Consider the following 17500-nt stretch of genomic DNA (forward strand, 5'->3'; position numbering starts at 1 on the left):
AGTTATTCTCCGTTCAATCTCAAGAAAATTTGAGGGAAAAAAGTGGCGTTTAAGGCAGTAGATTTCAGTAATAAAACAACAGAGATATATACCAGTTTTAAAAATACAAAACATATAATGTAAATAAATTTGGGAATCGGATGAGTTGTCGGTTTTTCTTTTTTTTACATCTAGAGGCTGCCTAATTAACACGTCACGAGTGCTCACGTGACAAATTCTATAAAGCCAAACAGAATATCCTAAAAATCGAGCCTATGATTCAAAGTTCTCCCCTAATACCAATGTGACGTAACGTTTCAGCAAGAGCCCGGAGCCACGGCCGATGAGCTCCTAAATGGCGTCCGTTACGTCCGTCCGGGTGGCGGCTTCGAGCCTCAGATGACCATCTTCCAGAAGACGCAGGTCAACGGGGACAGCGAGGACCCAATCTACACGTTCTTGAAGGTGAGGCTGAATGAAGATAAATTAGCCAACCGCCCCGGATTTATGAATTTTGTTACATACAGATGGCTTCACATGTGCTCAGCCAGCAAGGAGATTATCAGTAGGCCCTACTGATAAATCCTGATTTCCCCATTCCTTGAATTGGCGGGACAATGTGTCTTTCTTTTTAAGACAGTTGACATCAATACTGTTATTATTGTTATTGATGTTATAATCACTATTGTTATTAAAATTTCGATAACATTTAAGACGATGAAATGATGCAAAAGACCATTTCCAAAAGTCGAGGAAAAGGGTAAACAGATGAGATAGGTAGGACTAATAACTGACTCCTTTGTGGCTAAGCACTTCTAGAGCCATCAATGTGTAAGTACAATAAATAAGCTTGTATTACATTAGGCATGGCATTTATTCTTGCCATACGTGCCGATTGGGTTAAATTTGAGGAACACTGAAACTGAATTAAATTTAGGAACTTTACAGGGACGATACATTGTGGTATATTGGGCTAAGCTTGTGTGCAATATTTTGTATTAGAGTCCTATCTTGAGCTGAAGTATCCGTTTCCCTGAAAGTAAATTTGAGACTTGTTTTTAAAATGATATGAATGCTGATTTTATGGCGTGCTTTTAACAGTTTCCTCTCTCCCTTTGATAGAGCGGCTGTGAATACACAGACACGGACTTCTCTTCGGGTCTGTACTACGAGCCTCTTCGGGTCGGAGATCTCCACTGGAACTTCGAAAAATTCCTCATTAACAGGGAAGGAAAACCCGTCTACAGGTACCACCCGTCCGTCGTCGACCCGGAGGACCTGAAGGCGGACATCAACGCCCTCCTTAATGCTTAGAAAGGACCTGTAAACTTGGCCTATAAGGGAAAGCCCTTGTCTCCTGATCCAGAAGCCACGCCTACGAGTGCCCTTACGTATGACCGCATCGCCGTAAACCTTCGGGAGGGCGGTGTGTGAGGGGGGCGAGGGGCGGGCGGCTCTTGTGCATTCTGCTCGCCCGTCTCTCTGTCCCAAGGGTGCTGTGGGCGTGGCTGTGGGCGTGGAGGCGGGGCTGAACATCTACCTCCGTGCCGATCAACAAAACTGATTTTGATCAATAAATTATTATTACATGACTGGATTTTTTAAATTCATACATCGCAAAATAAAATGATATAAAAGGATATAAAGCAAAGTGAAGTAGAGGAATGAAACGAACACGAAATGGAATAAAACAAAATAAAAGAAAAATGGGAAAAAATAAAATGATAAATTTAAATGAAATTGAACAGAATATAGAAATAAAACAAAATTAATAGTAATGAAACAAAAAAAGAAATAAATAATATAAAAAACCCAGACATAAACAATATATAGAAAGAGTTAAAGAAAGGGAAAATAATCTATAAAAAAACTAACAATTCAGAACCTTTCAATTGTCCGTCTGTTCGAAAGAGACGGCTCCGAACTGACCCCGTCTTCGGCTTCACAAAAATATCGGTTGTCCAGGATTTATTCGGCCCGCTTTGTATTTGTCAGGAGCGCTGGATTTATCATTATTTTCATATTGATTTTGTTATTCGATTTTCTTTCATGAAAGGCTATCAGCTTATTTTTATTCCGCTTATCAATAGCACTGATCTATTTCTTTGAAAATTGATTCTGTTCTTTGATTTATTGATTCTCTTATTCGGTATCTATTATCAGTAGCTGTAAGATTATTCCTTTTCCGTATTTCATACTCATTGCCATTCAGTGATGACACTCAATTGAATTCTAGTATTTGATTCGTGTGTACTGGATGCTCAATAGCCATCAATTCTGTTTTTTAGACATTTCCTATATCAACTTCTTCGCAAATTGTATGAAGATTTGCTTTTCTTTTATCTATTCTTACCTAATTTTATCTATTTATGTTTAATTTTTCATAATCATCATAATCAACTTTATAGATGAAACAATTAAATCATACGCCATTAAAACATGATATGCTGTCAACTGTGGCGATGAGGTCCCGTAGATTTATTTGTCATTGTCTATACTTTCATTACCCCGAGTCCTTTTTAGGATTTAGCGTGAATACCCATAAAAACCTTAAATACTAACAGTGCACTGTTAGGATTACATATATGTACATACGTATATATGTGTGTGTGTATATGTATCTATACTCGTATATGTATAAATATACATACACACATATTTATATATATATATATATATATATATATATATATATGTATGTATTTTATATATATGCATGTCTATATTATATAGAGAGATAGATAGAGAGTTAGGTAGATACAAAAAATACATATATATTTCTGATTTCTATTTTTTCGCCAATAATGCGGTTTGTAATTCGTCATATCACATTCTTTGATTTTTTTTTTCTAGGATTATTAACATGATCAACGGCTGCTAATTGAGTGTGATTAAAATATAATGATTTTGTGACTTTTTTGTGTTTTTATGTGGTTTATCAATTCATATTTCAACATGTATTAAGTCTATATATTCTTATGATTTCTCTCATAACATATATTTCGTAAACAAACGTTGTTTTTTCTGCCAATAAAGTTTGCATAGATTTTTTGTTCTAATCAGTAATCATTGTTGTGTGCAATATTGACTTTTGTAGAAAATATTTAAGAGATATATAGTCGTAATCTTTTTTGAGGTAGTAATTCTATAGGAACGTGTATGCACATATGGATGTATGTATCTATGCATATATATACATACATAATGCATACATACATACACACACACACACGCGCGCACACACACACACACACACGCACACGTATATATATATATATTCATGCATACACGTATATATATATATATATATATATATATATATATGTATGTATATATACATACATACATATGTATCATGTGTGTGAGTGTGTATGTATACATATATATATATGCACACACACACACACACACACGCACGCCCCCCCCCCCCACACACATATATATATATATATGTGTGTGCGTGTGTGTGTGTGTGTGTGTGTGTGTGTGTGTGTGTGTGTGTGTGTGTAAAAGATAGAAAAACAAATAAACAGTGATAAGTATCATCCCTTTTCTTAAATAACTCTTAAGGCTAAAGTCAAGGACAGAAAAACACCTCATACTTCTGTATCTTATTTATTACAATAGTGTGACTGTAAAGGGAGTGGCAGGGTTTGCTCCGTCTCAGCGGGCTTAAAATAAACAAGGTTTAATTACCAAGTAACTTTCCACATCACAGGTATTTTTAACATCGGTAAAGCTACCTAAAGAATACTCTCCTCTACCCATAACAATGATAAAAACTCATGCCTATTATATTATGTTCTTGTATTTTTTTTATTTTATTTCCTCGTGTGTGAAAATTGTTACAGAAAATGGGCGAAGGTGGCTTGCTTTGGATATTTTGTAGGGTATACTTAGACAATTCTATGGACATACTTATGATTTACATCTCTTGTTACCACTACAAACACTTCTGTTATGATATATCTAAAAAGTTTAAAAGTCACTCTGATCAGTTTGCGAAACCGCATATTTACTATAAAAAATCAACATGTATTAACGACACTACGGAACATATTGTGAGTTGTTGGCCTACAACTTTTCTATGAGGCGAGAGAAGGGATCCTACATAAAAAACGTTAACAGTGTTCGAGGGAAGGGAACACTGCACAGTCATCTCATCAAAACGAAGGGTAATTTTGTTATCCATTACAATCACCCTTACAAATCATGACCACCGACGCGTTTGTGACGAAGAGGATCTTTTGATAACCAGGAAAAAACAGACAAAATTAATGATAACACGTTTCTGTTCACGAAAAGAAAAGAAAAGAAAAAAAAGAAGAAGGAAAATGTCCACCGATCGAATGAAAAAGAAACACGAGAGTTGCTCTTTGATTTTTTCCATTTTCTCTTTCTATTTTATTCGGTTACTCTGTCATTGCATTTAGCTTTCTTTTTTTTTGTAAGGACAAGGGAAAGAAAACTGCCTAATTGACATACCACGATGCTATAAACCCACAGATCACACTTTGATACTAGTAATACCTATTAACTAATGTTTAGCATTGGTAAACTCGAGAGTAAGGGAGTGAAAGGGGAAAGCTTGGTGAAAATTCCCTAAGAGAGATACTGCATGTACGTTCTAAAACATAACTAAAATTGGAGACACAAAAGTAAGGAAAGAAAAGAAATGAAAAGATAAAGAGACAACAAGGCTTCTTTTAAACTTTTTTTCGGGGGTTTGGTTTGTATAAACTAACTAATAACTCATTCCAACGGGCTTCCCCATTCACATTCTCTATGAACTTCCTAATCTTATATACGGATTTATTGATAACGCTTCAGTATATAATTTTGGCCCAGGTCTCCCTACAGCACCGTGTCCACATCGCTGGAGCGAGTTGACGCCACACGCAAGAGACGCGGAGGGAAAAGTGCAAGAGCAACATGAAAGAAAACATCCAAAAGTGATATGGCATTATAGTGTCAAATGGTGACGTCACGCGAGACGTCACAAAGTCCATGACATCAGAATGCTGCAGCGGTGACGTCACGTTACCGGACGAAGACGGAGGCCTATGTACTTCATGTTCACGATACACACGTACAACACTGACAGGATAATAATAGATACAAGATCTTTCTAAAAGGAGAATATGAACCTATGCGGATATCGAGAAATAGCGGTGCATAGTCGGCTAGTTCACACTACTCTCCTGGGCAAATTTTCCGGAAAAAAATCTACGGTCGTTTTACAGTTCATATATAGAAATGATTGAAATACGAGAAGTGATGTTCAGGTTTGAGTCAAAGTTTGTAGTTCAGATGCGAGAAACCAATGCTCGTGATGGAAACAAAGGTAAGAGGTGAAAATTTTGCCCATTCCAGCTAGTTTGCAAATAATTATTTATGTTTTTATTATTATTATTCTGAATAAATAAAATTCACTCCTGCAGTTCTAGACGAACCTCAACACTTCGATCTTGTGATATGAGACTGTGTTAGCAGTGAAAGACTAGTGCTGGCTAAGAATGAACATTTAAGTCGGCGTCGTGGTTATTCATCTGATGTTTATTTTCCTTTTGGGGCTCCGTTCGAAAGTCTGGCGAGGTGGGCGGTAACCTCAAAAAAACAAACGAGACGATATGGGTACAAGAACTGATTCACGTGACCTTATAATAGCGAGGAAGAATCCGCAAGAACATTTTCGATCAAGGCTGGTTCGGTTCGGGGTCGATCACGGGGGAAAACCTCCTCGCTGGTAAGGTGTAGAGAAGTCAAAGTTCTTTTAACTCACACGCAAAAAAAAGCAATCGTCTCGTTATGTCATCTTGTACAGGATTCCGGTCCAACCACGTCAAGTTAACAGGCACCTAGAATTATGTTAGGCGGTGCTCATGTCCACCGCTTGGAAATATGACTTCTATACCACCAACTTCAGGAGGAAACGTGACTTCCACATCAAAAAACTCGTATTTACGTTGTGGTGGCAAGTTTATTGTGTGAGGCTCCCGATTGAGTTCCGAAAAAGGTGATCCCCGTCACAAAGTTAGCGCCATGTTTACAGCTAAGGTTCGTTATCATCAAGCTTATCATCAACTGATCATCAATAATATCATTGTTTCGATCCTAAGACAATACAGTCCACAAAACATGTACATACATATTTATAAATCAGGTAAGAACATTCGCCCTGGACACACCGTTCTTATACTCAAGTGACATTAACAGCCAATCAGAAAAGCAATTTTCCTCAACTCAGTTCCACGAGCCTTCTGATTGGCTTGCCAAGGACCAAGGGAATAGTACAGCAGGCTCCAGAAGAGGGGACGGGTTACGTTAACAAAATAGTCCTCATCACTTGCTTCTCCACGAGACATTTAGAGACCTAAAGGAATTTGTAAACTTACATCGAAATCACTGATCTTTTCACAGTTATTGACATATTCATTACGTTTTTTAAAAACATTTTGCATAATCAACGAAGATTTGTTTTTACTTTTTTGCAAGGAGGTCGCAGCCGCCATTCAGGTCCCCTTGCCAGAGCCTGCTGAAGAGATACAGAGAGCGTCGTGAAGTTCCTACCGGATTATAGTGACTAACAATCATAACTGACGAGTAGCCTATCAAATCAACAACAACGGTAGTTAACAACAAGGTTCAGAACAACTTGTCTAGATTAAAGGAAACGGGTATGATTCTGGCGTCAGTAAGCAAAAAGTCTACAAATTTATACTCTCTCTTACACAGGACAGGATTTCCACAGGTTTTATGAGTCTGCTTCTGTTTCTTGCTCATGATTTTTGACTAGAATGTTTACGATGAAAAAAGAATAGCGATTGCTCAGTCGGAGGGACGCGAGCAGGATTGATATACACAAGACAGCGTTTTGCTATAAATTTGAACCTCTACTGATGGAGAAAATGTATAGCGTTATTTAATGAGGAAGAATAAAGATTTATTTTTTATCAGAGCCCCATTTAACCATTACTTCTAATTTTGTTAAACATGCATAATACTTGTTCGAAATACACTAAAAGCGGGAGAAAAAGTTTCCCAGCGTTGATTCGATTGACCAGGTGAGACAAGGCATATCGTAAATAAAAAAAGGCCCAGTTGAAGTATCGTCGTTATTTTACAAAGCATCTTTTTTAAAAGTGACGGTCGAACTGTCTCGACAGAACGTGAAATCTCTAACTGACGGTGCAGTGCGAGTGAGAGGAACCTTGGCTCGAGGACAGCCAGTCTTGCTACCTTTGACTCTCCTACGCTTAGTCTCGATTCGGGATTCGGGTACAATCTGCGGCCACCAGGCTCTGTGACCCAGAGCGCATGCGTTCATGCCTCGCTGCGCAGGTCCAGTCAGCGCACAGCGAGGGAACGCCGGCCCATGGGTGCGCGCCTTGGGCCTGTAACATGAGTATCATACACTACAACAGCACGGCTTGTGTGCACTATATCAAACACTACTTGAAAGTCTCCTGTAAATCACATCTTCCCCTGGTTGAATATATATATTTGTTTAGGGAAAACTTGACTTACAGAATATTTAAAAAATGTGAGGGCTGCTTTTTTTTATTTGTTCACGTGGCTTCTAATCCATTCAAAATACATCTATAGCCACAACGGGCTTACATAACCTCATGAACGAGTTCGTATGAACAAAAATTAGTCTAAAGGTCATTTCTTTTGTTTAACTATATTATGTACATATACATGCATTGCTTTTTTTTGTCCTTGTTACACTACACGGTGTCCAAGTCCGACGAAGCTAAAGGGAAGGATACACAAAACACTGGAACTCCTGAAGTACGGGAGTCGGGCAACTTGCAGTGCCGTGTCATCAACATTTACATAAAACCGAAAGAATCTGCTTAATAACTCTATACAAAGACAGATTTTCCTATATCATAATGGCTATTTATTTAATTTTTTTGTTGCTTTTGCATCTCGTTTAACCATCACAGTTATTAGTTTTAAGATGAACTTGTATGGGCCTTTTTTTATCGCGATATAGCCTCGGGTATTACGTCATATATATATATTTTAGTATTCAGGTTGCTGATTAGCTTGGATATCAAAGCCACGAAAATTTGATTATAAGATTATATATATACATATATATATATTGTGTATAACCATATACATATATATACATACACGCATATATACATGCATATGTAGAAAGAGTATTTTTTGGAAAGTCTCAGAGAAATACTAGAAAAGACGTAGATATAGTCAGTATGGTTTAAATCTATAATGTAGAATTCTCTTGAAACATTCTTCTTTTAAAAAGCACCATACATCGCTTCTCGTTAATGACAGCTCACTCGATCCTTAAAATACGACTTAAAAACCTGTGTTGGCACCTGTTCTGCCAAGCGAGACTCGGGTTGCCGGTTATCGTAGGTTACACTTTTTATTTACACAACATATACATGATTCAAACAAGAAAATGCACAATAATCGTCTTTGAACATTATACAAAAGAAAGACAAAGGAAAGATTTTTTGTATTTTCTCACAGACACAAATGGATTGCAATACACCTGACAACAACACAGGACTGATTACCAGAATGGCCGATTAAAATTACATATATTTTTTTTTCTTTTGAAGTTCAGTAACAATTTGAATATACTTTAAAGCTTTAATTAACATGACTTAAATGCGTTAGTTTGTATTACGTCAAACAAATACAATAACATTGCATATTTCCAATAATTTTCAATGAGTACAACAAGAATCTTAATGATTCACAAACAGTTAACATTGAATGAAAATGAAACCAAACAGTTTTAACGATGATAACAACAGTAATCACAAGGCTAATTATGAAAGTGATGCTTACCTTGAGAATATGATAATAATAGTATTCACCAATAATAATAATAATAATAATATTAATAATAATAAAAATGATATATATTTTTTTCAAATGACGCACCACATTTTCCACAAATCTATATTAATGCAGCCATAATCATCATCAGTAAAGTGCATTGCAAACACGGAACAAAGGTATCATACCCTCGGAACGTCCTGGAAGGAAAGTGATCAACAAATACCGATAACGAAAAACGAAAAAAATAAAACAGACCTATTTTGACCAATCATGAGAAAAATCCGACCAAAATCCAGCGATGACAGAGACAAAAAAATCTAGGCAAAAGCTAGAGAGAGAGAGAGATGCTTCTACATGAAGTCAAAATGACCTGACCTTAGACGTATCCTTATAATTTCATAAATACAACGTAACCTCAACTTCGATAAACACACTGTAATAAATAAGCTAGACAAACAAGAGCTTTCGATGATCGACGATTACGTTGGGTTACACCTTGGTAACAACTTGGAACTGAGAAACTGGCCCGGTTGCGTCTGTCCCGCCCTCTGGGGACAAGAGGGACACGTTATCTAACAATCCACGCATCTTTACGCTTTATATAGATTATCATTTTTTCCATTACCAAATAAACAATGACAAATATATGTTGATAAAAGATGTAGACTTTGTTTTTTTTCTGGGTAGGGGTGCTGTCTGTTTATTTTTCATATGTTAAGAATAGTTTTTTGATAGTTGATTTAAATGTTTATTTTTTTTTCATTTATGTTTCTTCTTTGGGAATTTTTAGTATTTATTTTTTCTTCTGAAAGTATTAAGCTGGACGATTTGGTTTTGTAATTCTTTCTTTTGCATAAAATCGTTCAGTTAATAGCAGATACTGACGTGAAAAAGGCCTAAAAAGCAAATCAATCTGGAGGGAAACAGATCAGCTTACAAAGTTGACATCTTTCACCATTTCGCGACCCACTGAGTGAGCTGCAAAATTCACTATATGCAAAAGGGTACATAGTCTTAACGGTCTCGTGGGAACAGCTGGTAGCACTTATAAGAAAGGGGATTCTATATACAAAATCACCTCCTAGCTAATGAAGGATCACACTGTATAAACATAATTTCCATTCTGAAGGCAGTCGAGACGCGCGAAAAAATCAATAAAAATAAATCCAAAAATTTTCGCGAATCAGTAATCCTAGTTTTAATGCCATTCATAAATTTTCAACATTTGCTGTAACATATTTTCGTAAAAAATTATTTTCCTTTTTTTTGTGCATTCTAGATACTGATTAGCATAGCAAATTTAGTGGGAATATTAAACCGTCTGGGATACTGCTTTCCTCCTATCATTGATTCGCCGGCGTCGTACGTGCTGGTGCAGGTACCAATCGCTTTCATTTGTTTTTTTCTTTTTTTAGTCAACTGTAGAGATGAGCGTATAATAACCCGCGTCCATTCCGGCGAAGATGTAAATCCAGACGGGCCAGAGAGGGTTCTCGACTCCATTGGTGGAATTATTACCCCCTTATGATCATTGATTTTTTGGGGGGTCCTTCTTCATTTCGAAAACCTTTCTCATACTTCTTCCCCTACAGGACCACATTTTAATCTGTGACCCATAATCGAGGCACGCACACAAACACACACACACGCTCGCACGAATTCCTTCATTTTAGACATCAGTTGGAAAAATAACAATAAAAATAAAAGACGAAAACGGTTCCCTTGGTATCTGCTGCAGATGGTTTCACACGGCGAGCCATAAACCCAGAGGGATAGACGGGGGTACCGCGGCCAGAGGTGTGGGGGAGGAGTGGTGGTTGGTCGCCCTAGAGAGGAGACACTTGTAGGCCTATCGTTTTGCATAGCGGCGGGAGCACCCACAGGGTCACCTCCACAGGCTTACTGTAGGATACACTTGCCTGAAAAAACGGGGAAGAGATTAGACTGGCATTTGACGAGAAAGGAGAAGAATCAATAGTTAATTAATAGTTATTGACTGTAAGTGATTGTGGGTTGTAAATGACGTTAGCTTTCCATCCTAGTTAATTTGATTTTTCTTGGTTGATCATTGTAACTGACTGTAATTGTCATCTGATATGCTATTATTTAGTATTATATTGTTTTCATTGTTTGCGAATGGATTGGTGGGACTTAAAAGGTTTAGAATGTATCTTGGAGAGGTAAAAGAAACGTGTTATGTGCACAATATTCATGCTGTACAATGGCTTCCAAAGAAACACACACACACACACATGTACGCACGCTCACACACACACACACACACACACACACACACACACACACACACACACACACACACACACACGCACACGCACGCTCGCACACACATGCACGCACGCAAACAAGCACACACACACACACAATCGCTCTATCACTCTTTTTTTTTCTTCTCACATCTATACCCATTTTAGACTTCATCATCGTGGTGCATCAAATAACAACAGTGTTCCCGGTTAACTTTCAGTGTAATGCATGTATACGTTGTTGATACATACCATTTATGTAATATGGCATAGTCTGCATGTATAAATAAAAGCTTTGGGCTTGATTAAATTCAAAGGTGTTTCTGCTTGGTCATTTGTAATGAAAATGTATCAGAAACAGTAATTACATTTGCATTGTTCTTCAATATTTCTAAATTGTAAGCTATCTTAAAAAAAAAAAACATAATGTAACATATACAGTACATATATTTATATGTAAAAATACATTTTGAATATTTCACTCGCATTGCTGCGACATTTGACCTAGTCAACTTGAAACACTTAAATCTCTATAGCACAAACATCTCAGCAGTGACACCTAGGACACTTCTACAAAACACATATGTGGTGAAAACAGTGTGATGCAGAAGAGGGAATAAACACCAACACAGCAGAACAGTCAACGTTTTTGAACCAACAGGTGGCATCTCTTTAACGATCATATCATTAGATCTAACACATTTAATTTTCCGTTATATGTGACAATGTAACGTTCATTATCAATTTGAAGTTAAACAATGAGGGAAAAAATAAAACTTAAAACATACATTGGGTTCATATTAAAAAAGAAGCATCAAATAAAGGTTTCTAATTGTTATAGACACACACACTAATGTCCACTGCTGGATACATCAAAACCAAAACACAAACGTACATACACATACAGACACGCATGCACACACAGGACGCACACACACAACCGGAAACTCTCGCACAGACACTGAAAACGAACCAAACAGTCATACAGTTATTAGATATATATATATATATCTTTATAATTCTTTAGATATTGAATAAAATTAATGAAAAAGATGTAACACCCAAAGCGAAAGAAATGAGATACTGCGCGAAACACGAATTCTTGCCACAACATTTTTACACACGGATCAGCAGAGAGAGATAGATAGATTAGCAACATTTGTGACGAGAAAGGGAACTAAAGAGCAATCAAGCCCACACAGCAGGAGTTACAGGTTCTTATAGTTGTTACAGGCGACAGAGAGAGGTAGAGATGACACGCACACAGATAACAACAATGGTGACAGTGTGTCGAGACGAGACGATTTATCCTTATTTTTTTATAACATTATGAAGCGTTCAGACAACATCACATTATTCTAATTCTATGCTGATTTTCGTAGCATTAAGTCAGTTAATCTAATTGTCAATTTGTGGGAAATTATTATCAATATTATTATTTGTATTTACTTAAGCGCATCTATGTAAAACTAAACGACTGTACTTTAACCTTTTGAATAAGAAAGTTTATCATTGTGAAAGTTTGATTACAGTGACAAAGTCCCGACGTATAGCAAGTAATAATTCTAAATCGATTTAAATATGTCTAAAATGTGATTGTTACAACGAAAACGTAAAACAGAGTTATTACATGATCTACAAGGGTTTGAAAGGAAACTCTTACTGTTTCAATATAACTTGGTGTTTGAAGAGTTACAGATGGTTAGTACTTTTCGCAGGGATGTACCAAGATCAACTTACAAACACGAAACAAAGTGAAATTATTCGTAGGATTAAAAAAAAAATATATATCTAAAATAATGTTATATTCGCTTGAATACGTCACAGAAAACAAGTGTGACACAAAATAGATTCCAAAACTACGCAGTGCAATTGATGCAAAGTAAGAATGAAATAGAAAAGCCAGAGGAGGAAGGAAAGAAAAACAAAACAAAGAAATAAGAAACCCAAAGAATAAGAAACACCTTTGCACAAAGGAAAAAACAAAAAACGATAAATATAAAACAGGAGATCTATGGACACGGAAAAAACATTTGAGCGGGTGAAGGGAGACTGTGCCAATTGCCATCATAGAGAAATTTCACATGGAACTACGACAGAGCCAGTGAGGGGTTTGAATGGAAACGATCAGTGTGAGATCTGAGTGTACAAAGAACTTATTCAGTCTCTCGATAGGTAAACATTGGAAACGTCACTTCAAGTGATATCTTATCTAAAAGATCTTTGGTTTATTTAATGCAGGGCGATGACTGTTTTTTTGTGTGTTCTTATGACTAAGAGATTATTTATGATGATTAGAATTAGATTAATTAATTTTGGTTTGAGGGGATCTTCGGGGGGGATTTCTTGACTTGACTACGGAGCAAGTCAGAAGTCAATTTTTAGATCGTTTTCTTTTTTAAAAAATGGTTATTAAAAAAGAGAAAACGCCCTGCATTAAGTGGACGTGAAAAAAAAGGAACTTGAGTGTCGGCTATGGAGAGATCTGACAGAGAGAGAATTTTGCAGTCAGCTTAAGAAGAGCTATGTATATATATATGACAAACATCTTACTTGATCTGCAACTTACCACCGCTAAGAATGTGAAATTTTTCTAATAATTCATGAGGGGGGGTAAGGGGGAAAGAAACAAAACAAACAATTGGTTAGTGACATTCATCGAAAAATAATTACCAAAAAATATATATGTAAAAAGAAGAAAATAAACCTGGTGTACTAATTATACCTACTTCCCGATAGGTACAAACCACAGCATCCTAGGTATAATAATCAAATAGCAAAGCGTTTTATACCACAGTCAGGGCCCAGAGGTCTATTAAATGTTATATATATTCAAATTACTCAGCTGGGAATCGATGGCAACGATGCACCAATCAGAGCGCTTCCCTGGTCATATTCTCGACCAGTCAGTTCAGTGCTTAGCATTCAAAGACCATTTTGCTGGCTTCCTTACATTATTTTTCTACTTAAATGTAAAGAAAGAGATCAAAAGATTTCCGAAAAAAACAAGATGGTATAAATAATAAAGGAAGCAGTTTCTGTTAGTCATCGCATTAATCATTGGCGACTAAAGCTTTGTGTGAGTGGACTTACGAAAGTCGAGTTTGTGAATTGACTACTATGGCGTGCACTCTTTATATCTTTGCTTTATAAATCTCTCTTTTTTTTTTAACAATGATGATCATGATGATATCATTATACATATAAAGCAACTGCCATCTTTAACAGTTGAAAAACAACGATAGTGAACACTTGAACTTCAATCAGTAAAAAAGTATATTATTACTGAGAAATCTATGATCAATATGACGAAAATATTGCCGATAAATATGATTATGATGACGCTACAAGGGTGATGGTAATTATGACATGGTGGTAATTAGTATCACAACTTATAGTAGTAACCATAACGATAAAAAACAAGGATTATAATATTAATCACGATCATAAAAATAATGATAAAAACAATGAAAATGACAATCTTTATCATGGTAAGACGAAGGATAGTATTAGTAATGCTAATGATAATAAGGACAATAATGATAACGATGATGAACAATGCCAATGATAATAATAATAATGATAATGATAATAACGATCATGATAGTGATGATGATTATAATGACACTGATAATAATAATAACAGTAACAATAATAATGAAAATAATGATAATAATAATGATACTTATAATATAATAAGAACAACACTAATGATAATGATAATGATAAAAGTGATGATAATGATAATTCTAACAGAATTCAAATACAAGTACTAATAACACAACTAGTATTAATGATAATGATAAAGAATTCTGTAATAATAGTAATACTAATAATGATACTGCTAATAATGGTACTACTACTACTATTACTACTACTACCACCTACTGCTACCACCAATACCAATAATAAAAAGTAATGATGATGATAATAGTGACTGACAGTTATAGTGAAAATAATAATGATGATAATAATAATAATGGTGATTATGATAATATTAATGATAGTGATAGTGATGGTGATAGTGATATTAATAATGTTAATGATAATGATAATAAAATGACAATGAGAAGAATAAATTCATGGAAATGATATCGACAATAATTACAATCATATTAATAATGAAAATAATAAGAGCAACAACAATGGCATCATTAATAATGAACAGACGAAAACGACGAGATGATAATGACAACAGTTGTATACGAATAATAACATACATTAGGCAACGATATCACAAACAACAACAATAGTAACAAAACTAATCATACAATTACTAATGAAGACGTCATCATCATCATTGTTAGCAGCAATATAAGACTTTTAAATATTTGTGAATACAGTGCATTACAGTTTATAGTAAATATAAAGCAAATTATTGCTGTAAAACTACAAAGACTCTTATAAAAAATCACCAATGAAATTTTTCTTTTTTAAGCTAAAAAAAAAATATAACTGTATCCCGATTTATTTTGTTTTCTGTGTCCACAGAAGCACAACGCAAATCGAATAGAGATTTTTAAAATCTTTATTTAGTCTAAAAAAAACAACAACAACAAGTCTATTTAAAAAAAAAAAAAAAAAAATATTCAAGCGATAAATCGGGTTTCAAGGAATTTATATGGAATACGAAAAGCCTAATAAAAATAGAGAGAAAGAGATGAAAAAAAAAAAAAAAAATGGAGCTATATGTTCGTGTGACACAAAATTGTGCTATTTAATTGCTAAGCTAATTAAGGTAGATTTATCATTAGAACATCCAGAATAAAATCGACTACTCTACGGATGGAATTGTAATTATTAGATAGAATATGATTTATATTAAGCAGTAGTAGGCAAGCCATATATAAAATACTAATTCCAAAATGAAAGGAGGGGAAAAAAAAAATAAGAAAATGTTTATTTGCGACCATTTAACATGTAGATTTATATCACTTTATATTCCCTGGTAGATTTAACAGTACACACAAATATGTTTGCTAAAGGTAAAGAAAGTAATGGGGGTTAAACTTGGAAATGATTATATGATAATGTTGACATAGTAACTTCTTTCAACATTTTTGGAATTCCTATAACGAACTATACGATGAGAATTCTTCATAAATTTATAATTTTATTTAATTGCCTTCAGCACGAATCCTAAATATCATCAACATGAACTACATCATCTTGAAAAAATAAGATAAACATTAAATATTTTCTTCCTGTCTCTACGTGATACCTAAAAAAAACCTGAATACTTTATAGATAAGTAGCTGAATACTTTACATATAAATTGCTGAATACTTTACACATTAAGTAGCTATATAGATATACCTCAACTCTGAAAAGAAACCTACATCTTTTCCTTCCTTAGAATTACACTCTACAATCAAGTTCTATTTTACGCTCTACATCATCTTTACCATTTCATATGCACTAAAATTTCGATATATGCAAATTTTTACTGTACTTGGGGCACTTTTTATCCTTTTTTTTTTAACTCACCATCAGTTGCTGTGGACACTTTTTCTATCAAATGGTAAAGAAAAATAAGTAAATAAAAGAAACAAGGACAAATAAATACATGTTTTATAATGATTAATGTTCTTTAAAGACGAACTAACTTGACCATTTTATTAACATAATTGTTTAATGATTATAATACGAAAAGTGTTCTCAGAGAAACATACCTTCTATTTGCTGTTTCACTTCGTTAATTTGTGTTTCTATGGTGTTTTTCAACTCTGAAATGCAAGGAAATGTGTTAGTATTGGTTTTATACAAATTACTCAAAATAATGTATATCACACACACACACGCACACGCACACCACACGCACACACACACACACACACACACACACACACACACACACACACACACACACACACACACACACACACATATACATATATATACAAACATATACATATATATACATACATACACATATATAGTAAACAAATAAAACTCATATGTCCCAGAGCGAGGCCCAATATCCGGCCGAGAGGAGGGTCGCGAGAAGTGCCGTCGGGAAGCCTTCTGTGTCAACTCATAACCTCGGAAACCTACTCTTCGCGCCCTCATTAAAGGGTAAAATGGTCTGTTGTGAGCGCCTCCTGCCCAGTCTCTCATAATGCCACGAAATGAGCATTTTTTTATATTTACTCTCCGCTTTATATGAATGAAGGGACCAGTGGTTCGGAAAGCGAGGGGCCCTTTCATGGGTGTGTTTTTTTGTTTTGTTTTGGTCTTTCTTCTAGTTGCTTCTTATTTATTTCGTTTTTTTTGTGTGTGTGAAGTTTTCTTTGGGGTGGGGTGGGGAGGGAGGGAGGGGGGGAGGGTATTTGTAGTTTTCTGTTTTGTTACTTTTTTGGTTTATCTTTTTGTTGTTAATTTTCTTTTCTTTTTTGCCCTTTTTCATATTTTCATATTATTTCATATCC

At 35.2% G+C, this 17500-nt stretch overlaps 1 protein-coding gene and 1 long non-coding RNA gene across 2 annotated transcripts in view; one reads left to right on the forward strand and one right to left on the reverse strand.

Annotated features, from left to right (window-relative positions):
* LOC125044403 (glutathione peroxidase-like) overlaps nucleotides 1-1571 on the forward strand; it is a 3481-nt gene extending 1910 nt beyond the window's left edge. Inside the window, exons 3-4 of the mRNA XM_047641052.1 lie at nucleotides 301-444; nucleotides 1102-1571. Of these exons, the coding sequence (XP_047497008.1) occupies nucleotides 301-444; nucleotides 1102-1293 (336 nt within the window). The 3' untranslated portion in view covers nucleotides 1294-1571. The remainder of the gene's footprint in view (nucleotides 1-300; nucleotides 445-1101) is intronic.
* A 2007-nt stretch (nucleotides 1572-3578) lies between these two features.
* The window catches only part of LOC125044311, a 19577-nt gene continuing 5655 nt past the window's right edge, over nucleotides 3579-17500 (reverse strand). The window contains exons 2-3 of the long non-coding RNA XR_007116466.1: nucleotides 16745-16798; nucleotides 3579-10727 (exon numbers count right to left, since the gene is read on the reverse strand). This is a non-coding gene — a long non-coding RNA (uncharacterized LOC125044311). The remainder of the gene's footprint in view (nucleotides 10728-16744; nucleotides 16799-17500) is intronic.

Source organism: Penaeus chinensis, chromosome 35 (genome assembly GCF_019202785.1).
Source record: "Penaeus chinensis breed Huanghai No. 1 chromosome 35, ASM1920278v2, whole genome shotgun sequence".
Taxonomy (NCBI): domain Eukaryota; kingdom Metazoa; phylum Arthropoda; class Malacostraca; order Decapoda; family Penaeidae; genus Penaeus; species Penaeus chinensis.